At 37.8% G+C, this 26914-nt stretch overlaps 1 protein-coding gene across 2 annotated transcripts; it reads right to left on the reverse strand.

Annotated features, from left to right (window-relative positions):
* Positions 1 to 471: 471 nt before the first annotated feature.
* LOC115449639 (adapter molecule Crk) lies at positions 472 to 26814 on the reverse strand. Of its 2 annotated transcripts, none has more exons than XM_030177505.2 (7): positions 26328 to 26814; positions 13531 to 13653; positions 10558 to 10807; positions 7142 to 7270; positions 6533 to 6643; positions 5648 to 5743; positions 472 to 5014 (listed from the first exon to the last, which is right to left on the reverse strand). In XM_030177505.2, the coding sequence occupies exons 1-7, from the start codon at positions 26372 to 26374 to the stop codon at positions 4907 to 4909; spliced, it is 864 nt and encodes a 287-aa protein (XP_030033365.1). In that variant the 5' UTR covers positions 26375 to 26814; the 3' UTR covers positions 472 to 4906. The 2 variants fall into 2 exon arrangements, with proteins under 2 accessions (XP_030033365.1, XP_037294782.1); XM_037438885.1 differs by lacking the exon at positions 26328 to 26814 and adding an exon at positions 15241 to 15428.
* Positions 26815 to 26914: the final 100 nt, after the last annotated feature.

Here is a 26914-nt window from a genome sequence, read left to right on the forward strand (position 1 = left end):
GATAGCCTAGTTGAGAATGAACGGTCTGCAAAGACAAATGGCCGCAGATTCGAAAACCAAGAAAACACCACAGACGAGTTATGTGTGTATTCTCCTGGAATTATCGCTGGCTTTAACGGTGAAGGAAAACATGATGACAAAACCTGGACACCAGAGAAGTTCTCGGTAAGAGTTTTGGGGGTGTGTGAAGTCTGCCAATCTGCTCTACGCCAGCGTGGTGGACTTAAGCCTAACCCCTCTCAGTAGTAGAGGAGACCCATGCCCAGCACTCGGACAATATATAAAACAGGTCTGGTGTTATTTATTCGATACGTACAGATTGGAATGTCTGTTTAAAAAAATATGGTCACTATTGAGTATTGTTCAAAATAACATCAACTAGAAACTTAAAAAGTATGTGAAGTGTCAATTTATCTATTACGTATGTGCGCTGTACTAACTGCAAAAAATATATATAAAAAAAACACCAACAACGTCTTCCTTCCTATATTTTATTATTAGTTTTTATTTACGGGAAACAAAAAAACCCCTCTTAAAGTATACATTAATATGCATATCATACAAGTTATGTTTCAATGTTATGATTTTATACAATGAATAACATTTGGTGTGGACACCGCTCGTGCCTTGCTAGATACAAGTTAAATACTTTTAAATAAATGATTGAGGCTGGGGACATTGTTTCATACAGCCTACATTACTGACCTTTTGCATTATTTTATTTCAGCTGCATTTTTTTTTCAAGCCTCAACGTGCCAGGTTTATGCCTTGTGAATATAAAGTTTTTTTTTTTTATAAATATGTCTACAATGACATTGCCTATACTGCCTTATTATTAAAATGCAATAAATATGCGAATTCATAGTACAAAATATTCATGCGTTTATAAGGCAATTACGCATCGCTGGATCATTATTACAAAGTCCTATGTTAATTTTAATTTATATTAGAAAAATGAGATTATAAATTTTTATGTTTATAATCATTTGAAATCTGTAATTTATGTTTCCCTCTTTATTTACCTTTTGGGCTTTTTGAGAATTAAAAAGTCGTAGAATTATTTAATGTATGTATAACTCAATTTAGAACCTTGTAATAGTGAGCCAGTGGTCTGTAGTTATACCATTAAGCATTATAAAAATATGATACGTTTTAAATCTGTTAAAACAATGTCACCAAACGCTTTTTTCCACGAATTAATACTAATTCTAATTACTATGTGCACCAGCAGATAGACATATCGACTTACATTTGTGTTATTTTATTTGGCGACTGTACCGCGTGACCTTGACCTTGATCCAGTTCAAGGTCACGCCACCAGGTTCAAGGCCACAGTCCCAGATGATGCATTTAAGTGCGATTATTTACAATATAAAGACATTCAGGTAAGCCAGTCGATTTTCGTAGTAAAATTATAAATGCTCGTTATTGCACGAATAAATCAATAAAACAAATATCAAAATCTTCCATCTATATTTTATAATAAATGCATTATCAAAATGCTGTGTTTTACATAAAGCTGTCCCTTATTAAATGTCAATTGAAAATTATAGACGTCCATATACGTCGAGGTTAGTTCACTAAACACATCATCTGGTACTCATTAGAAAAGCTAACTTAGAGTTTTGTAATCCGTTTCAAAATAACAACTACAGCTACAAGTTATATTGATATAGTAAAAATGAGTAATATACAATTCCTTCATACTCTACCGGTGTTCCATTGTGGAAATTATAAATGCAATAGTAAATCGCTTTGGGCTTGTGATTCTAGCGAACCAGCTTGCCTACACGATATACAATAGCGAAGCATCTATCATAGACAAATATACCGTCTATCTAGACAAATCAATGTCTTAGATATATCTCAGGGGATAGCTTGCTCTGTAGTTCCGCAAGTGAAACACCGGCACACATTCTCATATATAAATAAATGAGCACTAAATTTACACTTACAGTTTAATCAATTTCATGAGTTTCGATGTGATTCCATGACCAATTCCATGATAAATCGTGTTAAGACTTAGCACATACTTAAGGTAACTGAATAATATAACTAAGTTTTATGACTTCAACTTGAGTTTTCGAGGATAGCGACGTCATTATACGTCACAATATTTAGTTAGACAATTTATCAACTTTGTTAAACTGATTTAATTAATTGGGTTAAATACATAGCAGCCGCAATTTGGCGGACGTAAAAATCCATCCCGAACTTTCAGGTAAACTACGTCGTCATATTTTTTCATACGTTAATTTTGCGACCGCTATCCGACAGTGTCGCTAGCCTAGAAAACCCAAGCCTTACATATTTGATTTCGATAACAAGGCTGTATTAGAAAACAGACCCATTTAAAGCCATTGCGAGCCCGATATACGCCGGTCTTATAGATCGACAAACTTTATGATTACATATTAATATAGGAAATCGTATAAAAATATTTGATTCCCAATTTTAAAACATTTTGTAGTTACGAATAACTTTTAATTTTAGAACAAATCAACTTTAGTTATCCTTTCATACTAATTCCTTCATTAATGTTAATCCTCAATTAAAGTCTCTTGCGCTGCGACGTTGCCAAAATTGAGATATTAAGATTATTGGAGATATTAGCAAAAGTCAAATTATTCACTATGTATCACCCACTTTTGAGTTAACATTTATACATAGTTAATATTCTGATTAAGAAATAGCTAGCTGGAAACAATTTAGATATCTTACTTTAATCTAACACCACATTAGACAGGACATATGTCCGTTTTAGCTTCCTCCATATCACGATCTAAAAGGACGTGCAGTCACGTCGAGGACCTAAGTGTTTAGTTCTAACTTTTTTACATCGAGTCAACATTAAATGCAATTTTTATGGAATAAATACGCCATGTATTGTATTGAAAATATAGTTCAATAATTAAATACACTGACAGTATTTATTTCAAATTTGACGTAAATAAATATCGCGCTAAGCATTCCGATAGTTCAATACACACAATAGGACGTATAAATCCGTCAATAACTTAATCCAATGTCTATTGTGGCGCTAGTGTGCTTATCAATATACATTTTGACATGAAAGAGAATCGAACAGCGTTATTACAGTGGCAAACACTTTAAACTGATATTCATAGTAATAATCTCAAAAGTTTATAAAAAAAAAAAATAACCAGCCGCGACGGTCGATATAACCCCGATGGGTTTAGTAAAACAGTGTAAAAATAAAATAAAAATCTCAAAAATTATTTCGTTGCCTAGGTAACGTAATTACTTTGTCATTTGTCGGGCAGGTTGGAAGTTTTTTTTATATAACAAAATATTTTTTTTACTTTATTTTCTGGGTGGGTTAATACTGCATAACGTTATTTTTAAAAAAGCGTTTTTAGTAATAAAATTTCTTCCCCCTTTAAAATTTTCATATTGCATTTGCCGTAAATGACAATTCTAAACGATGATTACATATGTACTTTTCCTTTCCCTGAACATAATATAAATTATGTAAAAAAAATTGTTTGTCACTTTGGACGTCTTTACACGTTTTCGCACAAGTTGCGTACGCGCCTGCCCCGAACGACGTACTATTACGTCACATATGCAACGATATTTATCAAAACGTTATAAAACGTGTTATACCGACAGCGTATTAGTGCTGCACAAGTCATAAAAAAAGGTAAAATAGGGGTTATTCGTAAGGGGTTGGTTTTTGACCACGTCACGCTACATCGCCGATCTTTCTTCAAGTAAATCCACTATATATGCACTGATAGTGTTTTACTTAATGAGACTGTATATGAAATTTCGTAGTACTTTTTTCCTGATTTTTTTTTAGAATACAATAAATGTAAATTTGGGTAAAACCAGGTTTCCAGTTAAATTAATAAATTCTTTAACAGTACTCAATAAATTCATATCGTTAAATGGAAATTCCGTCGCGAAAAAAGGCCGGCGAAGTTACGACACCATTTTAGCCGCATTATAACTTTAAATTTAGCTAAAAGCTTACATTAGATCCGGTAATAACAACATTGGCGAAACGAGTACATTGTTTATAGTAAAAAAATTGCCAACTAGTCATAGCTTATACACTATTCTTACCGCAGTGTGATTCCCAACTTTCTTACAAAAAAGCAACAGTACAACTGTTGTATACTTATATTGTTGCCAGTAAAATAAATTATGAAACGTCTCCAGACGTCGACTGCGCATTTTGTAACTAAACAATATTTCCGGGCATTTGAATGCTCTGTCTCAGTTATAGAACATTTTATCGATGAAGACGCGTCTAAATGCTTTTCCCAATAGTGTGCATCAGCATGAGTACACACACACAACCCATGGACAGCTTCGAAATATTTGTATCAGCCCTCTTACTCCGCTACACCCTCGCTGTAAAGGTTGCGCATATTTTGTAACTAAATTATGTCGTGCGTTTGAGTGCTCTGTCTCATTATTTATCGACGAAGACGCACCCGAATGCTTTTCCCAATAGTGTGCACACACATGGATAGCTTCGAGAAAAGTGCTTGGATCAGCCCCCATACTCCGTTCCCTCGCTGTAAAGGTGTTGGAGCGCGTCTTCGTCGATGAAATGATCTATATATAAGCACTGCTGTTACAAAGCAAATTACCACATTGTGACCATTGTGGTAATTTGCTTTGTATACGTAGGATCGCCGGTGGACGCTGGATGAGGAGAGCGGAGGACCGAACAGCGTGGCGCGCTTTAGGGGAGGCCTATGTTCAGCAGTGGACAGCTGTAGGCTGATGATGATGATGATGATGATGATGACCATTGTGACCGTCAAATGGCCAACAAACCCAACCCGACCCACAAATCTAATAACAATAAACTCGTTTCGCCTGTTGTAAGGCCCGTACATCGGCACACACTATGTCCAAACTCACTGAGCGCTTAGCTGGTGGTGTTCTCGTCGAGGAACTCCACGTATGTGAACGGGAAGTGTCCGATCCTGCCGTTCAGCTCCCCCTCCCATTGGCCGTTTATGTTGATCTTTGTCACCTGGAACGAGTTATTAATTTATGTAATAATTTTTTCAAGGGCAGGTAGAGGTTTGATATGGCTAAATTTTGACAGACAGGTCCTTTGTGATAGGAGGTTAGAGATTAATTTATTTTTCAAGGGTAGGTTTTGTATGGCGACATTTACCAGTTTCTCCTTTGTGATAGGAGGGTCCTTGCTATTTACTAGGCACTATTCAGACATCAGGCTGATGTTAAAAAAATCAAATATAATTATTCCCAAACCGGAGATCAAACCTGAAACCTCTTTACGATAGTCGTACGGTGCGTGCATACGACTACGAGATGGGGCATAATTAATTAATTTCTATTATTAAAAATTATTTGGAATATAAAAATATGTCAATGAATTGCTAATGGTAGAATATATTATATATCCGGATAGCGACCACCGTACACAAGGTGTTAAAACCCGCCATAGTGGCCCACGTAAGTGTCGCATTCCGGGATCAGCCTGCGTATATCCTGTTCCAACAGGCCGGCATAATTGTGTCGACTGTCGAGGGTTAATCATCTCCCGTCAGTCGACATTCTATTAGACCCCACTGCATTACCATCAGGTACAGCGAGGTCACTTTGTCATGCACTTATAAAACAGTGATACCATAATTACCTTGATAATATCTCCCTCCTCTAGTTTGAGCGCGGTTTTGTCATACGCGTTCGGTATTCTTGTCTGTCTAACGCGCGCCAGTGCGGGCAGTGTGCGCTGGAAATATAAATAAATATTTAAAGGAAAGAATACACTGCACCATATAGAAAAACTAGCTACAGGGTGTTCCACTAAGATGGGTGACTAAATTTAAAATAGGGCCTGGACCCAGGGATGGCGTACCAATGCCACGCGTGCGGGTGGTGGCACGTGGCAAAATAATTCGGGCACGCGAATAATATGCTAAACATTGTACATGTATATATCTTTGGAATTCACTTCAATTAACATCAGGTGCAGTGTAGCTACTTTGCCGAGCACCGATAAAAAAAAAAGCAAAAACAATTGGGTCATAAAAAAGTCGTTAAGAAGAGACACTCGTATAAATAAAACCGATCCTAGGTGGCACGTTACAGGCCATATTTCTTTTTTTTACATAATGGCACATTAACCAACCAAGGTATTTTTTAATTTGGGTATCGGATCCCGCAGTCAACACCGGCGGCAACCCGCGAATGGGAAACTAGAATCCTCCGGCATAGTTGCTGCAGGGTTCTGGAAGGAAGTTGGGAGGGGATGCTGGGAAAAAAATGTAGGGAAGGATAAGGAAACCTCTTAGGATGGGGGAAGGAGAGAAGGCTATGTATGATCTGTTCGCGAGTCCTCATAGGCTTCAATGTGAATTGGCAAACATGAGGTATACACACTTATCTGTGTGCCTAGGACCGTGTCAAATGTCCCCCCGTGCTTGCATTCGGTGTGGAGACCAAGCGCACCAGAATTGCCTCTAGGGGGAACCATTAAAGATTCCCCATCCCTGACCTACATGTTCACATCACTACTCACTTGCATATTTGTGCGTTGTTGCGGGTGTTTGTTTGTGGGGGGGCTGGGCGGGTCGCCGAGGTGGCTGAGCGCTTCCGACGGCGGGTACGGCATCCCGGACGGGTCCAGGATCTGAAATGTGAAGGTAATCATAAATTTCCTATTCTCGAGAGTAACGCATGCGCTTCATCCAGGCTATGAAAATATTTCGACGCTTGGCTGTGCCCGAAGGAAAGATGTTTTTTTTTAGTAAACTGAGTTTATAGTAAAATCTATTTAGCTCCTGTTCGTTCTAGCTGACAGAACTCCTAAAAACGCAAATATTATCTTTTTAAAAATGTGGTGTTCATTGAACCCGCTTTAATAGAACAGTCTGTATAATCAACAGTTCTTAATAACTCCATATGCCGCAGTTTCCACCCACCCTCTGCACCTGAGACACCAGGAGTAAAACTCTTCTTAGTAGAAGAGCCATATGGTCGATATTCCTTTCAAAACACCATAAAATACCACAGTTTTTGCTCACCCTCTGCATGTGAGACACCAGTATTATATAACTCTCCTTAGTAGAAGAGTCATATGGTCGATATTCCTTTAAAAACATTATAATATACCGCAGTTTCCACTCACTCTCTGCACGTATGGCACCGGTATGGACCCGGTGCGTCCCTGGCTGTTGCGCGCCGTCCACCACTGCTCCTCGTCGCGGTTGATCACCATCAGCCTCTCACCACGACGGAACGGCAGGTCGTCCGCGTCCTGAAAAAAGTAACATAATAGTATTTTTATTAAAAGCACATATCAAAAAAATGTTAAATAATATCTGTGAAGACTGGTACCTGATCTAAGATTACCTTGTGTTTCAGGTCACCAGGTCCACCTCGGGACTTATTGACTTACTTATTTAATAAAGTAATTAAAGTTTACAGCAGCTGAACAAAATTCTTATATTTAATAGTATACTCTAACATATATTAAAATAATATCTAGAATAAATAAGATTTAAAATTAACACCATGACCTACTAGGAAGTGGTAAACACTACTGACCATAAACAATGGCAAGTAGCAATACCAACCGAATTTTAAATCACGAGTACTGGGTAACATCGAGACTTATACACTTCCACCTTTTAACCCCGAAGAGGTAGACGAAAGCGTACCATTCGCTGTTTTTCTTTTGACACTACATTTGTTAGCCTGGCCAGGCTTATACAAACCCACCAGACTTTGTGTGAGCGCTTTAGAGGCTCGCAACCCTTGAAAATTAAGCGACCATGCTGAGACCAACCCACTAACGGTCTACGAACCTCGGCTCAGGACGGCCACTGGGAAAGGATGAGACATCAATACTTATGGATGCGCGTAGTCGTAGCAAATTAACATTATTATCGTATTATTCTCACTTAAGTATACGCAGATGTAAATCTTGTTAATTGTTTCTTGCAGTTTTTTCCGTAGTTTAATTTCAAATAGGGCATAGGTTTAAGGAAGACAATAGTGTTAATGTTATTTAGTGCTTAAGTGTTTGTAATAATGATTGTTTTCTGAAGTATGCCTTCTGTTAAATAATAATAATAAAAGAAATCATCGGCACTCTGACCGGAACTATTAGAAGGGTCGGGGGGGACGGGGAACGCTGCAAGGACGGAACTGCGGCCTTGTGGTCATTCGCTGTATTGCAAAAGGACCATAAGACCCTCTTAGTTAATGACACTATAACCATTTTCACTATATTGTGACGTCACAGCTGTATACGTCGCAACTCGTCAAGAAATAAATTACATGCGGCACAAGATGGTCCTGAGTAATTATCAGCGGTTTCCCTCACATTGTAACTATAATCCGAAATGACATCACGGCTTACGTCAATGACAATGCTAGTATTCTATTAAGATATTGCATAAATTTTAATGACTACAAGGAAAACATTAAGTGTACCTTGACCACCGATATTCTGTTGCGAATTATTAAATTACCCAGGATCAGTATCACTAAAATTACTGGTTGGAGAATATGTACCATATTACCATGACAACAGTAATTCACGTGAGGAGATGTTTTTCTTTTCTTATTATATAGCCGAGAAGAGGCCAGGATCACACTGCATACATGTAGTAGAACAGAACAGAATAATCTGATGATCGTCTTTCTAGAAATTTCACTAACTGACCAAGAAACGGATCTGTGCTAGTATGTCTTCAACAGAACTAAACGAATATTAAAGAAACACTGATGGTTTTTGTATCATACACCCTCACTCCAGTTGGTGGGCCACCTGATATTAAGAGACCTTTATCGCCAAAAAAACCCAAAATACGAAAATAGTAGTAGTAGAAATACGCAGAAACTAGGGAAGAAGAAAAGTGCTACCCAACTACGCGTGGTTCAAACGTGTTGCCGTCTGCAAGCTAAATCGCCATTGTCTTAAAAAAAATAAAAAAACATTTAGGAAGGACACCAAACAGTCGCGGAAATTAAAAATAATGCTCTTTTATACTATTAGCGATAGATCTATTTTTTTTTCTAACTTAAACAATAGGATATGGATGGTAGAAATCAATGAGCATTATTTTGAAAGTTCAGCACAGGTTTATGCTTGTATCCTGAAATTAGATTTTGATAGACTAAGGCATTATAGCAAGATGACGGCAGCGCGTGTTACAACTCTTAATTATCCCCACAGAAAAAAACATAGCACTAGAAAAACAATTAGCTGCCAGCCCTAAAGGAAAACAAAAGGTACTAGAGATAGAAGACTGCTTCCCAACCATGCGTGGTGCAACAGCATCTAAGAGTACTCTTAATTATCCCCACAGATTATAATACGCAATCGCGACGGTTCTCCATATGGAACGACCTACAAATTTACTTCCGAGCTATTTATAAAGCAACCACATGGTATCACAACGGCGGTACGCTATGAGATATAAGATGCATTATGTTTTAAAAGGCCCATGTGTACAATATAGTGATATTGAAGATATTTTTATTACCGCCTTTACACTTGTCCGTCTGTGTGTTTATTTCATTAGTTTATTTTGTGTAACGGTAGGGACTAAGAAACTTTGCAGTATTTAACAATTGATTGCCAAAATTAAAAATTTGTAAACCTTATTCCCATCGTTGTTGCATATAAAAGTATATTTAAATCGACATAAATACTGCCATAGATCACATAAAAAAACAAAAAAATACATAGAAAGCATAATTTTTTTAATAAAAAAATAATACCATCCTTTAAAAGCACCCTGTATATAAAAAGAGCGGTTACAACGAAAATAGCCAATCTTTCAGTATGATTAATTATATTATTCTAGCCGTCCCGTCAAGCGGCACGAAGCCCAGTTTAAAACAGAGAGCAATTCTATCGCCGGATGTCGAACTGACTAATGTGGTTATTAAAAACACTGCGAATGCGACTTAGCGGTTATTAGTTATAACACTTCTAGTGTCAAAAGACGTCGCTGAATGAATTCTATTAAAGAGTATCTACTCTGCGACTGAGTAATTTTTAAGATGGAAAAACTCAGTCACAATTATTTTGGCTGGACCCGGGATTCAAACCCAGAACCTCAGCGCATGCCACCGAGGTAGTCCAGTCTACTATCATCATCATCATTTCAGCCGGGAATCGTCCACTGCTGGACATAGGCCTCCCCATTGAGCGCCATAGGGACCGGTTCTGGGCCGCCCTCATCCATCGGACTCCGACGACCGTCACAAGGTCGTCACTCCATCTCGTGGGGGGCCTGTCTACGCTGTATCTTCCGGTTCGTGATCGCCACTCCAGGACTTTTCCGCCCTAAGGGCCATCAGTTCTACGAGTTATGTGTCCTGCCCACTGCCACTTGTTTCGCAACTCTAAGGGCTATGTCGATTACTTTGGTTCTCCTGCGGATCTTCTCATTTCCTATTCGATCCCGCAAGGAAACTCCGAGCATAGCCCTCCATTGCTCGCTGGGTGACCTTCAGCATTCTGATAAGGCCCATAGTCTACTATAAAATACGCTAATTACCAAATTTAGCCAAAGCTACTGTACTCACATTGCCAGCGAAGTCGAACTTGGCCAGCACCAGCTCGAGCACCTGGTGCGGCTGCTGCGGCGGCGCCACCACCTTCGCGAGGCTCTGCGGCAGCGGCCGGATCAGCGGCGTCGTGTCCAGGAAGTGGAGCCGGTAAAACGCGAGCAGCGACGTCATGTCCGTGAACATCTTATCGCCGATGCGGTACGTCGTGGACCCGTCGGAAGACACGATCCTGTTTATTATGTAGTGTGATACGCGGTCGTTTTCTCTGTGGAGGATATTTTTTTAAATTAAATACATATTACTATTGACGTATATTCTATAGACACAAACACGTCCATATAAACTATTTGTTCAACATCTGAACTAAAATAGCAATTAAAACGTTACTTTTATAACTTATTAATTCATTAGAACAACAAATAATTTTACTTATTTGACTTATATTTTTTATTCACATCGAGGTTTGCATTTCGACTCGCGTTTTTATATTATGAGCGCCTCTTCGTACACAACCACAAGCTGTCAATATTGACTATACTAAAATCAGTTTGAATGGATGTCAGTTCAATTCAGTTGAACACAGTGAATGTTCGAAACGCCAAATCTAGTACGTAGTACACATTATAGATTCGAAACAGAATACAAGACTGTGGGTACAATTCGGGCGAAATGTGTGTCGAATATCATTAAATCCAATATTATTTTTAATTTTTCTCCCACGAATTCCGGACTGTATTGGCATTCCAAATTCTGCTCTCCGGAACCGGTATTGAGTTAAATGCTAATTCACCCGTGCTTATTTCTAATCTATTTCATTATACCATGATTTAAAATACAGATTTTATTTATTTATTTCAATTAGAACGGATAAACCAGATACACTAATTAAGTTAATACATAACAGACTATGACAGAATCAGTAATGTACTTAATAACTACATGAAATATGCGATACCATGAGGTAATTTAACAATAATGCAAACAAGATATATAAAGATATCAAGTGAGACTGCTAAAATCCCATCAAAGAAATCATTGCACGCGCCCTCGTTACAAAATTCGGAAAAACGCGCTAGACAAATGACCTACAAACTGGATATAAAATTATAATAATTGATTGATATGTCTTTTATATTATTCACGATATTATAATCCAAAAAACTTTAATACACTGACCCAATTTCGTCAGACGTAGACGTCGTTAATCTTATTTTGTTTGTTTTTGGTATTCTACATTTTGCATTTTATTTGAATTCATATCGATGTTTTTAAAGCTAATTGACTTAACCGACAAAAAGCTGCGATAGCCTAGTTGGGTGTGGAACGGACTACCAAGACGAATGTCCGCAGGTTCAAATCCCAAGGGCAACGCCTCTGACTTTTCTAAAATTATGTGTGTATTCTTTGTGAATTTATCGTTCGCTTCAACGGTGAAGGAAAACATCGTGACGAAACCTGCGCATCTGAGAAGTTCTCTATAGGAGTTTCGAAGGTGTGTGAAGTGTACCAATCCGCACTAGGCCAGCGTGGTGGACTAAGGCCTAATCCCTCTCAATAGTAGAGGAGGCCCGTGCTCAGCAGTGGGCAAGTATATAATACAGGGCTGATATTATTATTATTATTTTGCGACACAAGTTTCATACATATTTAAAATCAGCACTTTTTTCTATGTTTTTTTAAACCTAGTTAAAATGTTTAGAAAAAAAAAGTAGCTTGATTGAATAAGCCTTTCAACCATCGATATGTAAATGAATAATCACCAAGAAATCGATTAACTCGTTACTGCAATTGTTTAAAAGAATTAACGGACGATGTAAACAAACTCGGCAGTTTAGTCTATGTTTTACGACTGATTGACGAGGCGATAAGATGGCTGATCATAAACAGTAGCAACACTATCTAGACATTTAAAAAACACTAAACATTGTGCCAAGTTTAGACTAGAAAGTTCTTGCAACAATATATTACGCAAGAACGTCTAGATGCTTTTACACTAATGGGAATAGTTCAATAGTTCTATATAAATACCTTTTGCTGCAAATTCTACAAGTTTAAAAAGGTTAAATAAAACAAAAAAAATTAAATAAAAGATGTATAGCCAGTTTGCCTGGGGAAGGTTCTTAATCGTCACGTAAATGCTCATCAGCAACACCATACTATTAAAAAAAAAAAAAAAAAATTTGAAATTTTGAAATTATTCTACTACTTGTTGTACACAATATATTAAAATTATTTACATTACCGCACACGGAAAACTGATGTTTAATTATTGTGACATACGTGTCATTGATGTTGAGGGAAAACATAGAGGGGAGACAGGGGAAGGTCAGGGGAGTGCGGAATCGGGCTTAGTGTGATAAACCACAAACTGTCGAGTTTAAGTTAACATAATGTTTACCACATTTATATATTTATTAGCTCTGTAGGGGTAAAGTGCCTACACTGGATCTGATATTAATACTTCGAGCATAGAATATAATAATTGGGAACTCCCCGTCGCAACAAATACAAATTATGATCCATTCTAAAGACGAGGCAGTGTGTATATCCGTTGGTCCACACATTGGGACCTAAAAGGTCTTAAAAACGTTTTGTATTGCTTTGAATGATGAGACGAGCTTGCCGTTCGCCTGATGGTAAGCGATACGACCGCCCATAAACAATAGAAACACCATCCAACACCTTGAATCATAAAGTATTGTTTGGTATTCTACTGCGCTCGCCATCCTGAGACATGAAATGTTAAGTCACATTATGTCCAGTAGTTACACTGGCTACAATGTCCTTCAAATTTGAACACAACAGTGACTACACACTGCTGCTGGGCGGCAGAAATAAACATTGCGGTGGTACCTACCCAGGCGGACTCTCACATATGAGAGACCTACCAACTGGGAACCTTTTTTGTCTCCTAGCCTTTGCAGTTGCAACGGGAATGCCTTCGTATTCTATAGCTACTTTCGCCTTTACAAAGAAGTTCAGACTCACCGTACACATAAAACATAGTCGCCGGTGATGGTCCTTGAATCCCTGACGAGGAAGACGCCGCTCTCAGTCTCGTTGAGCAAGAGTCGCGTGGCTTCGGCGCGCGACAGATCCCGGAAGTACCAACTGCAAAGAACATTGAACCGTATTACTTTTATAATAATGACGATTTGATGGTTTATTCGCGCCACGAGATGGGAGCTTAAATATTTTTCATAAACTCTCTCTGTTTAGTATAATTGTTATTTATTAATTACACTTTATATACAAAGAGTATAAGGCAGACTTAATGCCGAAGGCATGTTATGTATGACGCCCAAAAAAAAAAAGTCATTATAATTGCACAGATCAATGATAGGTAATTAACTCACTAACCGTCATTATTAATAAAGGATCCCAATCACTTTTTTCGATCTATCTCAAAAATGAACCAATCAGAACAGTTTATTTTGATACGCTTAAAAATAAGTTACTTTGATTGGTTCATTCCCAAAATCGGATTGAAGCAATCTTCAATCCGATTTTGGGAATGAACCATCAATCAAATCAATAGATTGGGATCGTTTGTGAACACTGCTGTAAATCATTCCATATAGAGAAGGTCAAGATTGACAAACTCAAATCATTGCTGTTTTGTTCTTAGATCACAAATAGACCCCAACATTCACTCTGACGACGTTACTTTACAAGGTCTCATCTTAACAAATCTTAGGGGAGTGTCAATTAACCAATCCCGCTTTTGAGTACAATCTTAAGTAGACATTTACTGTATTTAAATTAATAAACAATACTTAAGCTGTAAATTGAGAACTTGTTTTTGGCTTAGTTGTTGCTGTGTAATAAACAAAGCTAAGCTGTCAAAATCCGTCATACGCTGCGACTAAATTATTTGAGATGTTAATATAATATGTTTATTAAATCGCGAACTTAAGTTGCTGATTTTAACTTGAGAGCGTTGCATCTGTAATCGCAGTTCAGGGTGAAATTTAATTATATCTATAAATACGGTTATCTAGAGATTTTGATACAGGATGTTTGGCGTATGAAGACACCATCGTCGGCTAGGAGCGACTGGGTTGTATCTGACTGTTTTATAAATTATTCAATAGAACCCCGTTGCACCAAGGCGACTCTGGGTATGGGTTTAATACATCGTCTTGCATAACTATCATTGTTAGGTTACAAAGGTGACTGGAAATATGACGTATTCCATTAAAGAACATGTACATACACACATAATCACGAATTTATCCCCGGAGGGGTATGTAGATGTGCAACCAGGGCATCCACTTTTCGCTAAGTGTGTTCCGTCCCATGATGTGATAGGGGGCGAGCTTATAACCATATTAGGTACAAATTCCAAACTCCGGGCTGATACTGAGCAGAACAAGACAAATATCACTTTGCCCGACCCGGGGTTCGAACCCGGGACCTCAGAGCACTGCCGTACCGCGCATGCAGTACAACTACGCCACCGATGCAAAGATCATGTAGATTGGGTCAAAAGATCAATTTTGACATGTAAAGCCCTATCCAGACCTCAATAGAATTCAACCTATTCTACATATAAAATTTTACAATACACTTATTAGCCCATACATTCAATAACATAAAAACATATACACGTTCACATATTATAGATAACATAATATTGTAGTAAATATAGTTTATATTGTATTATGGGTCATATTAAATCACAATAAAAATACATACTCTGGTATGAGCCTCCGCCTTCGCGGTAAACGTGGTGGAAACACAATTCTGCACACGACCGTATCAGATACGGTTAAGCTGATTTCACCGGAGAACCCCTCGTTCCCCAGGGACACTGTAGTCGGGCTTTGAAAAGACTCCACGATATTAAGCGATCCCATGGTGAAACGCGCACCGCGGTCGCCCGCAAACTGATTGCATTGTTCATTAAAATAGAATATGTGCGCGTGTGATCGGTTTTCCCTAAATTAATAACACAATACATATTTAATTAAATGTTTTGTAATTGTTGCATTTTATAAATCGCGGGCAAAGTTCATGAGTTTTAAATTTTGTAGCAATGGTGGGCCAGCAAGTGAGACACCTTAGGAAGAAAAAAAACATTCCTTTAAAAGAATATACTTGAATATTTATGGAGACGCTGTTTTTTTATGGTATCGGACCCCGCATTCTACACCGGGGGAAATGAGATACTGGAATCCGCCGAGGAGGGGGGGGTGTCTGTCTTGAAGGATATAGAGATATTTTCAGTCATTTAAGTTTCTAGAATCTTTAATTTGTCATTTATGCCTGATAAATAACCCCCAAGCAGGTGGGGGTTATTTATCCTGATGTATATATACTATTGTATAAAGCCAAACAGTTTATTGGTTGGAACGCGCTAATCGGCATTTTGCTGGTGTTAGGATATATTTTATATCCGCCCAGCTAGCGACCACCGTTCACAAGGTGTCAAAGCCCGCCATAGTGCCTTGTTTTCTTGCGACTTTTCTCAAGTCGTCTGTCCACCTTGCAGGTAGACGTCCAAAGAAAATGAAATATCTCCGCCACAAAAGGGAAACGCAATTAGATTGATTTTACGTTTAGTTGTTTATAACTACTAGAACATTAATGGCGAAGAGTGACATTTTCCAAAAGAGAACCCGACACAACATTAAGGTACTCTCTCCCGAGGCAATTCTTGAGCGCTTGGTCTTCACATCAAATGCGCGCCCATGCACGGGGGCCATTTGCCGCGACCCTAGGCGCACAGCTCGTGCGTATGCCTCATGGTTGCCAAATTCACAGTGAGGTCTGTCTAAGGGCTCGTGAACATTTCCGTTCCCTTCTTTCCCACCATCCTAAGAACTCCTATTCCTTCCTCTTCTCTTCCTTCCCTCCATCCCCTCCCTTCTTCCTCCCGGGCACTAAGACCGTCTAGCTGGAGGCTACCGAGCCTCCAGTGATAGCGGTAGGGCCCACCAACTCATCATGGGGCTGCCGTGGTTGCTAAGCCGGGGGATCGCTTGTACACCGTTAGCAGGGTACCCCCGGTGATAATCACGGCAGTTCCCCAAAAAAAAGACATTAAGGTACTACTAATATGCAAAAATGCGATCCAAAACGTGCCAATAAAAAAATATTTTACATAAGGTAGGACAGGGAAGCCGATAGAAATCGGCTTATATGTACCCTTCAGCACTGCCACGTAGAGCATACAAATAGCATCGGCTGTAACCACTAACCTTGGTAACGTGATCTAGGGTGGCATATCTAAACCTAGACTTAATACTTGAACAGGAGAATATTTATAAATCTCGAGATTTATAAACGGCCTTAGGGCTAGTTAATGGTAAATTCAATGTTTATTGCACTCCACAATTATTTTATACAATAGATGTTACATTTTAATAAACGTGACATAATCGTGGATCCTGTCGAGCACGGCAAAGTTTCAAGAGAGGGAGAAACTATACAAGTAGACTTAATTTGGACTTTCATTTGCGTCTCCTTGGGTAGTGTTGTGTAATAGGACAAGGTTCAGTTGACAACTGATAAAATTTTAATTATTCTAATGTAAATGCCACAGGCGATTTATGCGATATAAGCGGCGATAGCCCAGTTGGGTGTGGAACGGACTGCCGAGACGAATGTCCGCAGGTTTAAATCCCTGCGGCACACACCTCTGACTAAAAATCATGTGTGTATTCTTTGTGAATTTATTGTTCGCTTTAACGGTGAAGGAAAACATCGTGAGGAAACCTGCACACCTGAGAAGTTCTCTATAGGAATTTCGAAGATGTGTGAAGTCTACCAATCCGCACTAGGCCAGCGTGGTGGACTAAGGCCTAATCCCTCTCAGTAGTAGAGGAGGCCCGTGCTCAGCAGTGGGCAAGTATATAATACAGGGCTGATATTATTATTATTATTAAATGCCACAGGTACCACTAGATTGTTTACTGCTTCCACTAAGCAGGATTTCAAACACTGCTGTATGCTTGAAAGAAATCCTTTGTAATTATTAGTTACTGAGCACTTGAGACTTAACAGTTCCATACTCTCGGTATAAAACAAGTTTATCAATTTCCTGGATAAAAGGCGGGCTTTCTATTTTCTCGGGATAAAAGTAGCCTATAGCACTCAGGAGTAATGTAGCTTCCTACTTGTGAAAAAGAATCAAATTCGGTTTAGTAGTTCATGAGATTAGCGTGTTTAAACAAACAAACTCTTCAGCTTTATACAGAGTCATTTTGACATAGCGTTACTAAACGAAACCACATATTTATCTACTTGGAAATAACACTTTACAATAAGTTACTTGAGGCATAGATGTAAAATAAAAAAATGTAAGTTTCGAACAAAATAAATATTAATGAAAAGTAATTTTAACTTTACACGCCCTAAATCCACTAATATTATTCTAAGAAAATTCGTTGCAGTGGCAAGATACTTCCAGCCAGAAATACACTCACGCACACGCCATACACGCATTAAACTACAAAATGATAAAAAAAAATCAGAAAACTAAAACCAGGATTTTTTGTGAAAATATTAGTTATGTATGGATAATTTTTGGTACTATGTCAGCAAAGTTGAAGACGAGTATGTGGTTTCATTTAGTAACGCAATGTCAAAATGAGCCTGTATATAAGCATAGAACTATAGATATGAAATTGGGTAACGATGTTTGTATGTTTGTATTTAGTAAACGCACCAATCGCTGAAAGAATTTTGATGAAATTTAGACTGGCTAATATTTTTCCCGTAGAAGTGCACAGTGGGACTTCTGCCCCGAGAAAGCATTTTCCCGTGGCCAATACCTCAAGAAATACCTAGTGTCTAGAGAAAATTTTATATTTTATAATTTGTAATTCAAAATACAGTGGTTTTATCCTGATAATGACGTAATGCGTATGTTAGTGACGTCATTAATTCCGTACATGTCCGCAGACAGCGTACGTGATGTCACGCTAGCCGCTACAATGACGTCACAGTTTGCGTAAGTGTCTACTGTCTCGTTTATACATACATACTTACTGCAGGGCTTCCCTTTCGTTAATAATAATAATAAATAAATAATAATATCAGCCCTGTATTATACACTTGCCCACTGCTGAGGACGGGCCTCCTCTACTACTGAGAGGGATTAGGACTTAGTCCACCACGCTGGCCTAGTGCGGGTTGGTAGACTTCACACACCTTCGAAATTCCAATAGAGAACTTCTCAGATGTCCAGGTTCCCTCACGATGTTTTCCTTCACAGTTAAAGCGAACGATAAATTCACAAAGAATACACACATGATTTTAGAAAAATCAGAGGTGTGTGCCCTTGGGATTTGAACCTGCGGACATTCGTCTTGGCAGTCCGTTTCACGCCCAACTAGGCTATCGCCGCTGTTATTTATATAAAATCTAATTACCATTAGAGCGATTTGCAGACCGCATTTATGCATATTAGTACCTATATGTTGTACCAGTCATTATTCTCTATGACGGTGTAAACGTAACGCAGCCGTGTTACGTTATCTTCGTGAAATTAGCGCGGAATGGTATTCTGTATGACAATTTCTATTGTCGACGCGACGCGGTGCGTTACTTGGTTGTTACGTGTCAACATAGCGTGTAGCATAAAGAACTAGGACCCTGGTCGTATTTTTTTAGAAGGGATATATGAGCAGTTGATTCAGCTCATAGTATGTACGTTATCACAGCTGCCCATAAGCATCTACAATAAAAGAGGGGCCGTCAGTGCTTTGCCAGCCTTTGAAATTATGCTGGTGGTAGGATATATTTTATATCCGCCCGGATAGCGACCACCGTACACGAGGTGTTACCCGCCATAGTGGTTCACGTAGTGTGTCGCGTTCCGAGATCAGCCTGTGTATATCCAGATCCAACAAGCCGGCATAATTTTGTCGACTGTCGAGGGGTAATCATCTCTCGTCAGTCGACATATCGGATCCCACTCTACTTCATGTGCAGAAGGGTCACTTTGTCGCGCACATAAAAAAAAATAATATAATTTAAAAGTCCCTAAATCACATTGATCTGGCAATAAAAGAAACGAGAGCAAATTCCACAAGTCGTGACGCGGAAGAAATTTCGAGTGAAAATATGTAGCCACATTGTATTTAATGTTTTAATTTAAGACGAATTCCTCAGCTGTCTAAATACTGAAGTTTAAATTGCCAATTTACTAACAAACTCACAATAAAAAATTAGGAACTAACAGTGCTCGATGGACCGGCAAAGTGTTAGCAATTAGTAATTACGTAATGAACTACACAATTGCGGAAATTAAACGAATATTTAAAGGTTTATATTTCCGCAACATAGTTTTTTTTTATTCCAAATATTTCACAGAGGGTTTATCAGTTCACAAAATTATAAAAATTATTTTACTTTATTTGTTTTACCTCGGGTGAGAGGGTTAGGGGGGGGGGGGTCTCCGCATAAAAACGCTAAGTGTTGTCCGACCTGGATATCAAACGCTAGACCTCTCGTAGCCAAAGCTTGGCCACTAGACCAAGCAGTGTAATCACTAATTTTAAAATACAGTACCCATTCAAATTGTGCCTTATACTTTTTTGCGATAAAATGGGGCCTATATTTGAAGTTAGACCTCGCATAATGCATCAGTAAAAACTTCATGCATTTGCAGAAGTTTTCGCGTGATGCGTGTACAAACATATAGACACACAAAAACTAAAACTGTTGTCTTGGCTTCTGTTGCTCTAATGAAGACCCCCAATATAATAGGGTATTTGACTGTTAGTTTTTGTGCATTTTTTAATATGTAACAGTAATTACTCCAAAAAGATATCCTTCTGTGCAAACAGCATTAAAATTCGATAAAAAATGAGGTAGTAATTCAAATTTTAAATATTGCGAAATGCAGGAGTGGGCGTGGAGTGGGGATATCGCTCCGTCTCTGTCTTTCGCATGCATCGTAATGCGTGCTGACGTCACATGCAAGTATTTCGTCTCTTTTCTATTTTTTGAAACTCGTCCCTACTACCTTATTTCAATGGCTTACAGATAATATAATTTTGCACCAGATTACAATTATTTTTTCTGTTTTATAATTTATACGACATACACATTTCTTAAATTTATAAATTAAAATAAGTCTAATACCCTATTTCCTTCAAAATCTACAATGTTCAGACATCGACCTGTTAGTTTATTATATGCAATAATAAATATAATGCACGGTATAAAAGACCTAGTTACATCGCGACCGTGTTTGTTATGATCATGTCTGCAGTTAACCTGCTATGTATTTAGAGCAGCAGTAAACATCAAACGGAGCGCCATTTACGCTCCTCGTATTCGGGACGCGACACAGTATCGCATCCCCTTAGATGGTTGTTTATCCTGGCAAAATGCACTGATTAAATTGTGCAAATATGTTGATCAATAATGGACGTTCTGCCATTTTTTACCTGGCTATTACGTTTATTAGCCTGACATGAGTCGGCTTACTTCTTGAATGGAGACGAAGAAATGGTCATAGAAACCGGGGCAAGCCTTCAACGACCTGGTCCACGTGGCGGGACGAAGCTGCATAAGGAGTGCCTTGGACAGAACGACCTGGCGTGCATTACAACAGGCCTACACTCTTGGGTGAATGTATAGGCTGAAGAAGGAAGGAAGAAGGAGTCGGCTTACACAAAGACACCGGACTTTCGAGTGAGCGCTTTAGGCCCTCGCAACTCTTTGAAGTAAGTGATGACGTTCATGGCAACCCACTAAAGGTTTAGGAACTACGGCTAAGAACAGTCACTGGGAGGGAATGGAGACATCAGCGTTCAAGATTCTGCCATTCGATAAATTGCAGATCTATAGCCTTTTACTTTTTTTGTTTTCGCGGAGAATGTACCTTATTACTACCGCCCAGCCTTCATAGAGGGCGACGGAGCGGTTATATTGGGGTAACTGTGCCTTACAGCCTGGGGTTGAGCCGCCCGGATTTGATGTTGGCCTTCAGGAGACCGCCGGGCCGAGTCCCTAACACTATATACACCCTACGCACGGCCTACCAACTAAAACTCCGCGGTGGCCCTCTTCGGCGCATTTTGGACAGCTGCGGACTTCCTCCGACCGAGGTGTCTAAGTCTTCGTCAGGCAACCGTCCCTGCGCGTTGCCGCCTAGTGCGTTCCGTCTCCTAGGGCAGATCTATAGCCTGCTGGACGTAACGTCACGAACGTTGAACCAATTTGAATGAAATTTGACAGCAGACAATGTCAGGCAGTGGGACAGTAAAAGCACTAGTCTAACGATCAGTGATTTCTTTATTATTTCCAAGTTTGTCGCAGCGTTTTCTGATGCAACGGTGAGTCATATAGCAGTCACTATGGAAGCGATTAATATTTAGATGCGATGGTAATGAGTCATTAATTTGTACGATATTCAGTTATCGGTTAACCCTAGCCTACTATCGAGCAGTATAAGTATAAGGGATCAAAGTTCAAATAAATCAAAATAAATATATCTCATGATAATTATTGTGATAGCTAGAATTATTAAACACACTATTCCAGAGATGAGAATTTATCTGATATTGGTAGTTTATACCCGAAATTTCTTTTGTTTTGAATGACGAGACGAGCTTGCCGTTCGCCTGATGGTAAGTGATACGACCGCCCATAAACAGTAGAAACACCATTCGACACCTTGAATTACAAAGTATTTTTTGATATTCCACTGCGCTCGCCATCCTGAGACATGATATGTTAAGCCTTATTATGTCCAGTAGTTACACCGGCTACAATGTTCTTCAAACCGGACCTCGACAGTGACTACACATTGCTGCTTGGCGGCAGAAATAGACATTGCGGAGATACCATCAGGCGGACTCTCACATATGAGAGCCCTACCATCAGTAATGACAGCAGTCACAATGGAAACTTTAAACATTGCATTTTTATGTTGTCATGATCCAACATATTTTGTTATTAAATTATTTTCATAATTTACTAATTTAATAAAAGCACGTGTACATTAATTTTAAAATATTTGCCAATAGCACCCAAAATAAGCTACGTTTGTTTTTTGTAATATAAAACTTTCCATTTTAATTAATCATAATCGCTTCTAGACGTTAATGATAGCTGAATGGAATAGGGAACGACAGAGAACAAACGTCCTGGATTAGAAACCATTACGGCACGTATGTTTCGGCTTCAATGGTAAAAGAATACATAATTACCGAACTGAGAATTCTCCACAAGAACGGAGGAAGGGAGAAGGCCAGGAAATTTTCGCTAACCCTCATAAGCCTCAATGTGACTTGGCAACCATGAGGTATACACGGCGTTGAGTCCATTTAATCCGATTCCAGTCGGCTTCTCTTTCGTCTTTTATGTGAAATCTAATTATCATAACGATTTGCAGAGCACATTTATGCATGTTGGTAACTATATGCTGTGTCGGGTTTCTTTTCGAAAAATTTCAAACTTCGCCACTGATACACACTGATCTGTGTGCCTAGGGCCGCGACAATGTTCCCCTGCGCATGGGCATGCATTCGCTGTGGAGACAGAGCGCACGAGAATATACGGGTTTGACTATAGGTTAGTAATTAATATAGGTATAATACAGGGTTAATATTACCATATTTAATATTTACGTAGTAAGTGACTAATTGGGTATTAAATAGTGGTGATAAATCACACATTGTATGAAAAAAATGACTCAGGTGTTATGGTTAAATTAGGTTAAAGTACACGGTTTCATCCATTTAATTGCCTTTTTTTTATTACAATATTCGTGTATTAATTGGGTTTGTAATGTGTCTGATGAATTTGATATACTGGAGGTATGTAATTCCCGATAGTATAGATCCGTTTTCCGATCTTATGTTTTTGCAAACGAATGACGAGACGAGCAAGCCGCTCGTGTGATGGTAAGCGATATGACTACCCATAAATAGCTACACCATACAGATCTTTGAATTACAAGGTACTATGTGACACTCCTCTGCGCTCATCACTATAAGATTCAGATTTTAAGTCTCATAATGCTCAGTTATTACACTGGCTGCAATGTCCTTTGAACTGGAACACAACAGTGCATGCATTCAACTGCTTGATTATTTTTAACTAGTTTAAGAAAACATAGAAAATAGAACTGATGTTAAATATGTAGGAAACTTAGTGTTGTTTAAGTCAATTAGCGTTTTAATCGTGGATATTATCTTTCCATTGCAGACCTATGCAGAAGAAATAGCTTCATTTCTTGAACACCAAAATCATTCATTCATTTGTCATTATTACATATACTGCTGACATCACATTGATTATTTAGTTTCAATTTGTCTGTTTATCTTTTTAATCAGAAACTATGAATTATATCTCCGAAATAAGTGATAGCAATATCAGTGTGTAGCAAATACTTTTATCAATAAAAACCTGTTTCATAAATTTCACTAACTAGAATTATCAAATTTATAAACATTTAAATGATTTTAGGAAATATATTTTGCAATACAAGACAAATATAAATGGGAACCATACTTTTTTATGAGAAAGCAAATTGAACACAACTATTTAGATATAAATAGACAATAAAGGTGGAGACAAATAATTCGCTCCAAATGAGATACATTCAGTGATGACCACAATCCTCAATCATGATGGACCAACTACAGAGAAAAATTTTGATGTAAATATAACAAAATGGGAAATTGACTGTCAAAAATCTACAAATTCCAAAACATATAAAAACAATCTTTTCCAATAACATTATTAACAGAAAACAGCATATATGATATTGCTTGCAGATCCCTGCGCATGATTTTTTTTCCAGGATAAAGGCCCTGATTTATTTGTTTCTCATATAAAAAATATCTTATAGTATTCAGGAGTAATGATGCTTCCAATGGGTGAAATAAATCAGAATAGGTTTAGCAGTTCCTGAGATTAGCATGTACAAACAAAACTCTTTAGTTATATATATTAATATTAATTGTTAGCTGATATGAACATCCTCTTTTTAATAAACACAAAGTTACATTCTTTACATGTCATTTTGATTTGGTCGTTATGATACAGTTATTTTCGCATTATTGTGTTTGAAAAACAAAGAACATGTAGAACATAAACAAAAGCAAATAGTGTGACATTGTTTTTCACTGTCATAGTGTTTCTATACAATGTTTAGTTGTAAAAACAAAAACAAGTTTTGTTGCTATTGCACAATAATAACTTATGTATTTGTGGCATTTAATACTAGGGATTACTACTGCTAAAGGGTCATAGGGGTCTAATCATCTATCATCAGTCAACATTCTATTGTACACCACTCTAATGACCATCAGGTATAATCAAGTCACTTAGCCATGCACATATTTATAAAGAAACATCTCTATGTATACCCTGTTATATCAACAATTATACATAATATGAAACTATTTCTCCTAGAAACAGAAAAGCATCAAGCATTTGATCAATTTTCAAATCATTAGAGAAATTCTCAACAAGAATTTTGAGAGTATTTGAAGTCTGCCAATCCTCAATAGGCCAGAGTGGTGGACTAAGGTCTAATCTCTCTCAGTAATATAGCAGGCCCATGCAAATACAAGGCTGATATTATTTTTGATAAATTAGAAACAAGTGTTAAAAACTACAATAAATAATGAGAATATTGTTATCCTAATATACAACCTGTTAACTCATTTATTGTTAAGCTATCAATTTTTTTTAACAAATATAGATTATTTCGTAGCCTTTAAAATCACTCTCAAAGTGCTGCCGGCAGAGGCTTATCAATGAAAGTTAATGGATTGATTTGCAATTATAAATAATATTTTAACATATTTAAACACTATTTTCCAATTGGTCAAAATCTAAATACATTTGTGTATTGCTGAGAAGACATAATAAAAACGAGTATGCCCTTTTGAAACACCTACTCATAGTGTAAAATGATTTTCTAAGAAAAACCTCAGACAAAATGACAATGTCAATCCTTTATACTTGCATTTGTACAGCTAATTGCAGTCTTTAATTGTAAGAAAATACAACACATTTTCATAGAAATAGTGACATTTAAAATATATCTTATAAGTGCACTGGTGGCTTTCTTATTGCAACAAAAGTGTCTGCATTGCATGCTATGTCATGTACTCAAAAACCTTACAATATAAAACTCTGCGTAATAAATTGATTCATAGAATAAAATGAAGGAACCACTTCATGTGTTTAGATGCAATGTGGCATAAAGATACTACTACCTGTCCTGGATTAACATATGGGCTACTTTAAATCCTCAAAAAGTATGAAGACTTTAGTTCTAGGAAGTCTTACATATATGTGAAGAGAGAAAAATTTAATACTATCAAAGTATTGTTCAATAAGAGATTCTGGTAAAGCATTTTTTAAATTGTACACAAAAACAAGGAACCCTTAATTTATTTATTACACATTGTTTATGGACAAAGAAATAACAAATTTGTTTATGTATATGGTTTTGGAGTGTGACATCATATTTCTGTAAATGTGGCTGTGTAATGAAAATGATGCCAAGAAGTAAAAATTTTGAATATTTTTAATTTCTTTGATTATGTAATCTAGAAATTAATAACAGGCAAGCTGAAGTGGTTTACCTTGGTGCAGATGGGTCAGACATAAAAAAACATTTTGATTTATTTGAAAATGCATTTAGGTTCAGAATTGAGGAAGATTGTGTTCGTTTTTGAAGATATGTATTAGGCCTTCACAGCTCATATTAGCCAAAACCACTGCATGCTCATTTTGAACAAACTTGGCCCAATATTATTAAGTCATATTAGTAAAAATTTATAATTGGCGTGGGAAAAACAAACCGGTTCATGTCGCTCGGGTCGAACGACCCTATTCCTGTGTTCGCCATGCCTGCGGTGGGACCTTACTCGAATACAGATTGACTCTTCAGCGGCAGGCAAACATGACGACCGGAAGTCACTAACTTTACCACTCCCACTGCCTCCCCAACAGTTCACCACGTCGCTAGACACTACAGACGTTCTAATAAAGGTTTTTATCACTCCAAACGACAATCCCTGCGGGTGTATTCCTAGTAAAACCACGGTTTGTTGTCCACTTGTCATGTATCATCAAAAAATATTCACATCAAAACACATGTTTCCGCATTCGTGGTACGCCAACACAGCGTCGCGTTTCACTCGCGCTCACTACTAACTAACTTTGGGATGCACAAAACTTAAAGAAATCTATAATTAAAACAGGAATTATAAATAATCTTTCTAGATCACACACGCAAAGTTTCTCGACGATACATAGACTACTTCTTCTAACTTTTTAATTTTTGACGCATTATCTTCCCAGTTATAATTATTGTCTATGGTTATGGCTGCATTCACATTGATTACGGTTAATTTTATTTATACCTCATGTCTTTCAGTATTTTATG

This window comes from Manduca sexta, chromosome 3 (genome assembly GCF_014839805.1).
Source record: "Manduca sexta isolate Smith_Timp_Sample1 chromosome 3, JHU_Msex_v1.0, whole genome shotgun sequence".
Taxonomy (NCBI): domain Eukaryota; kingdom Metazoa; phylum Arthropoda; class Insecta; order Lepidoptera; family Sphingidae; genus Manduca; species Manduca sexta.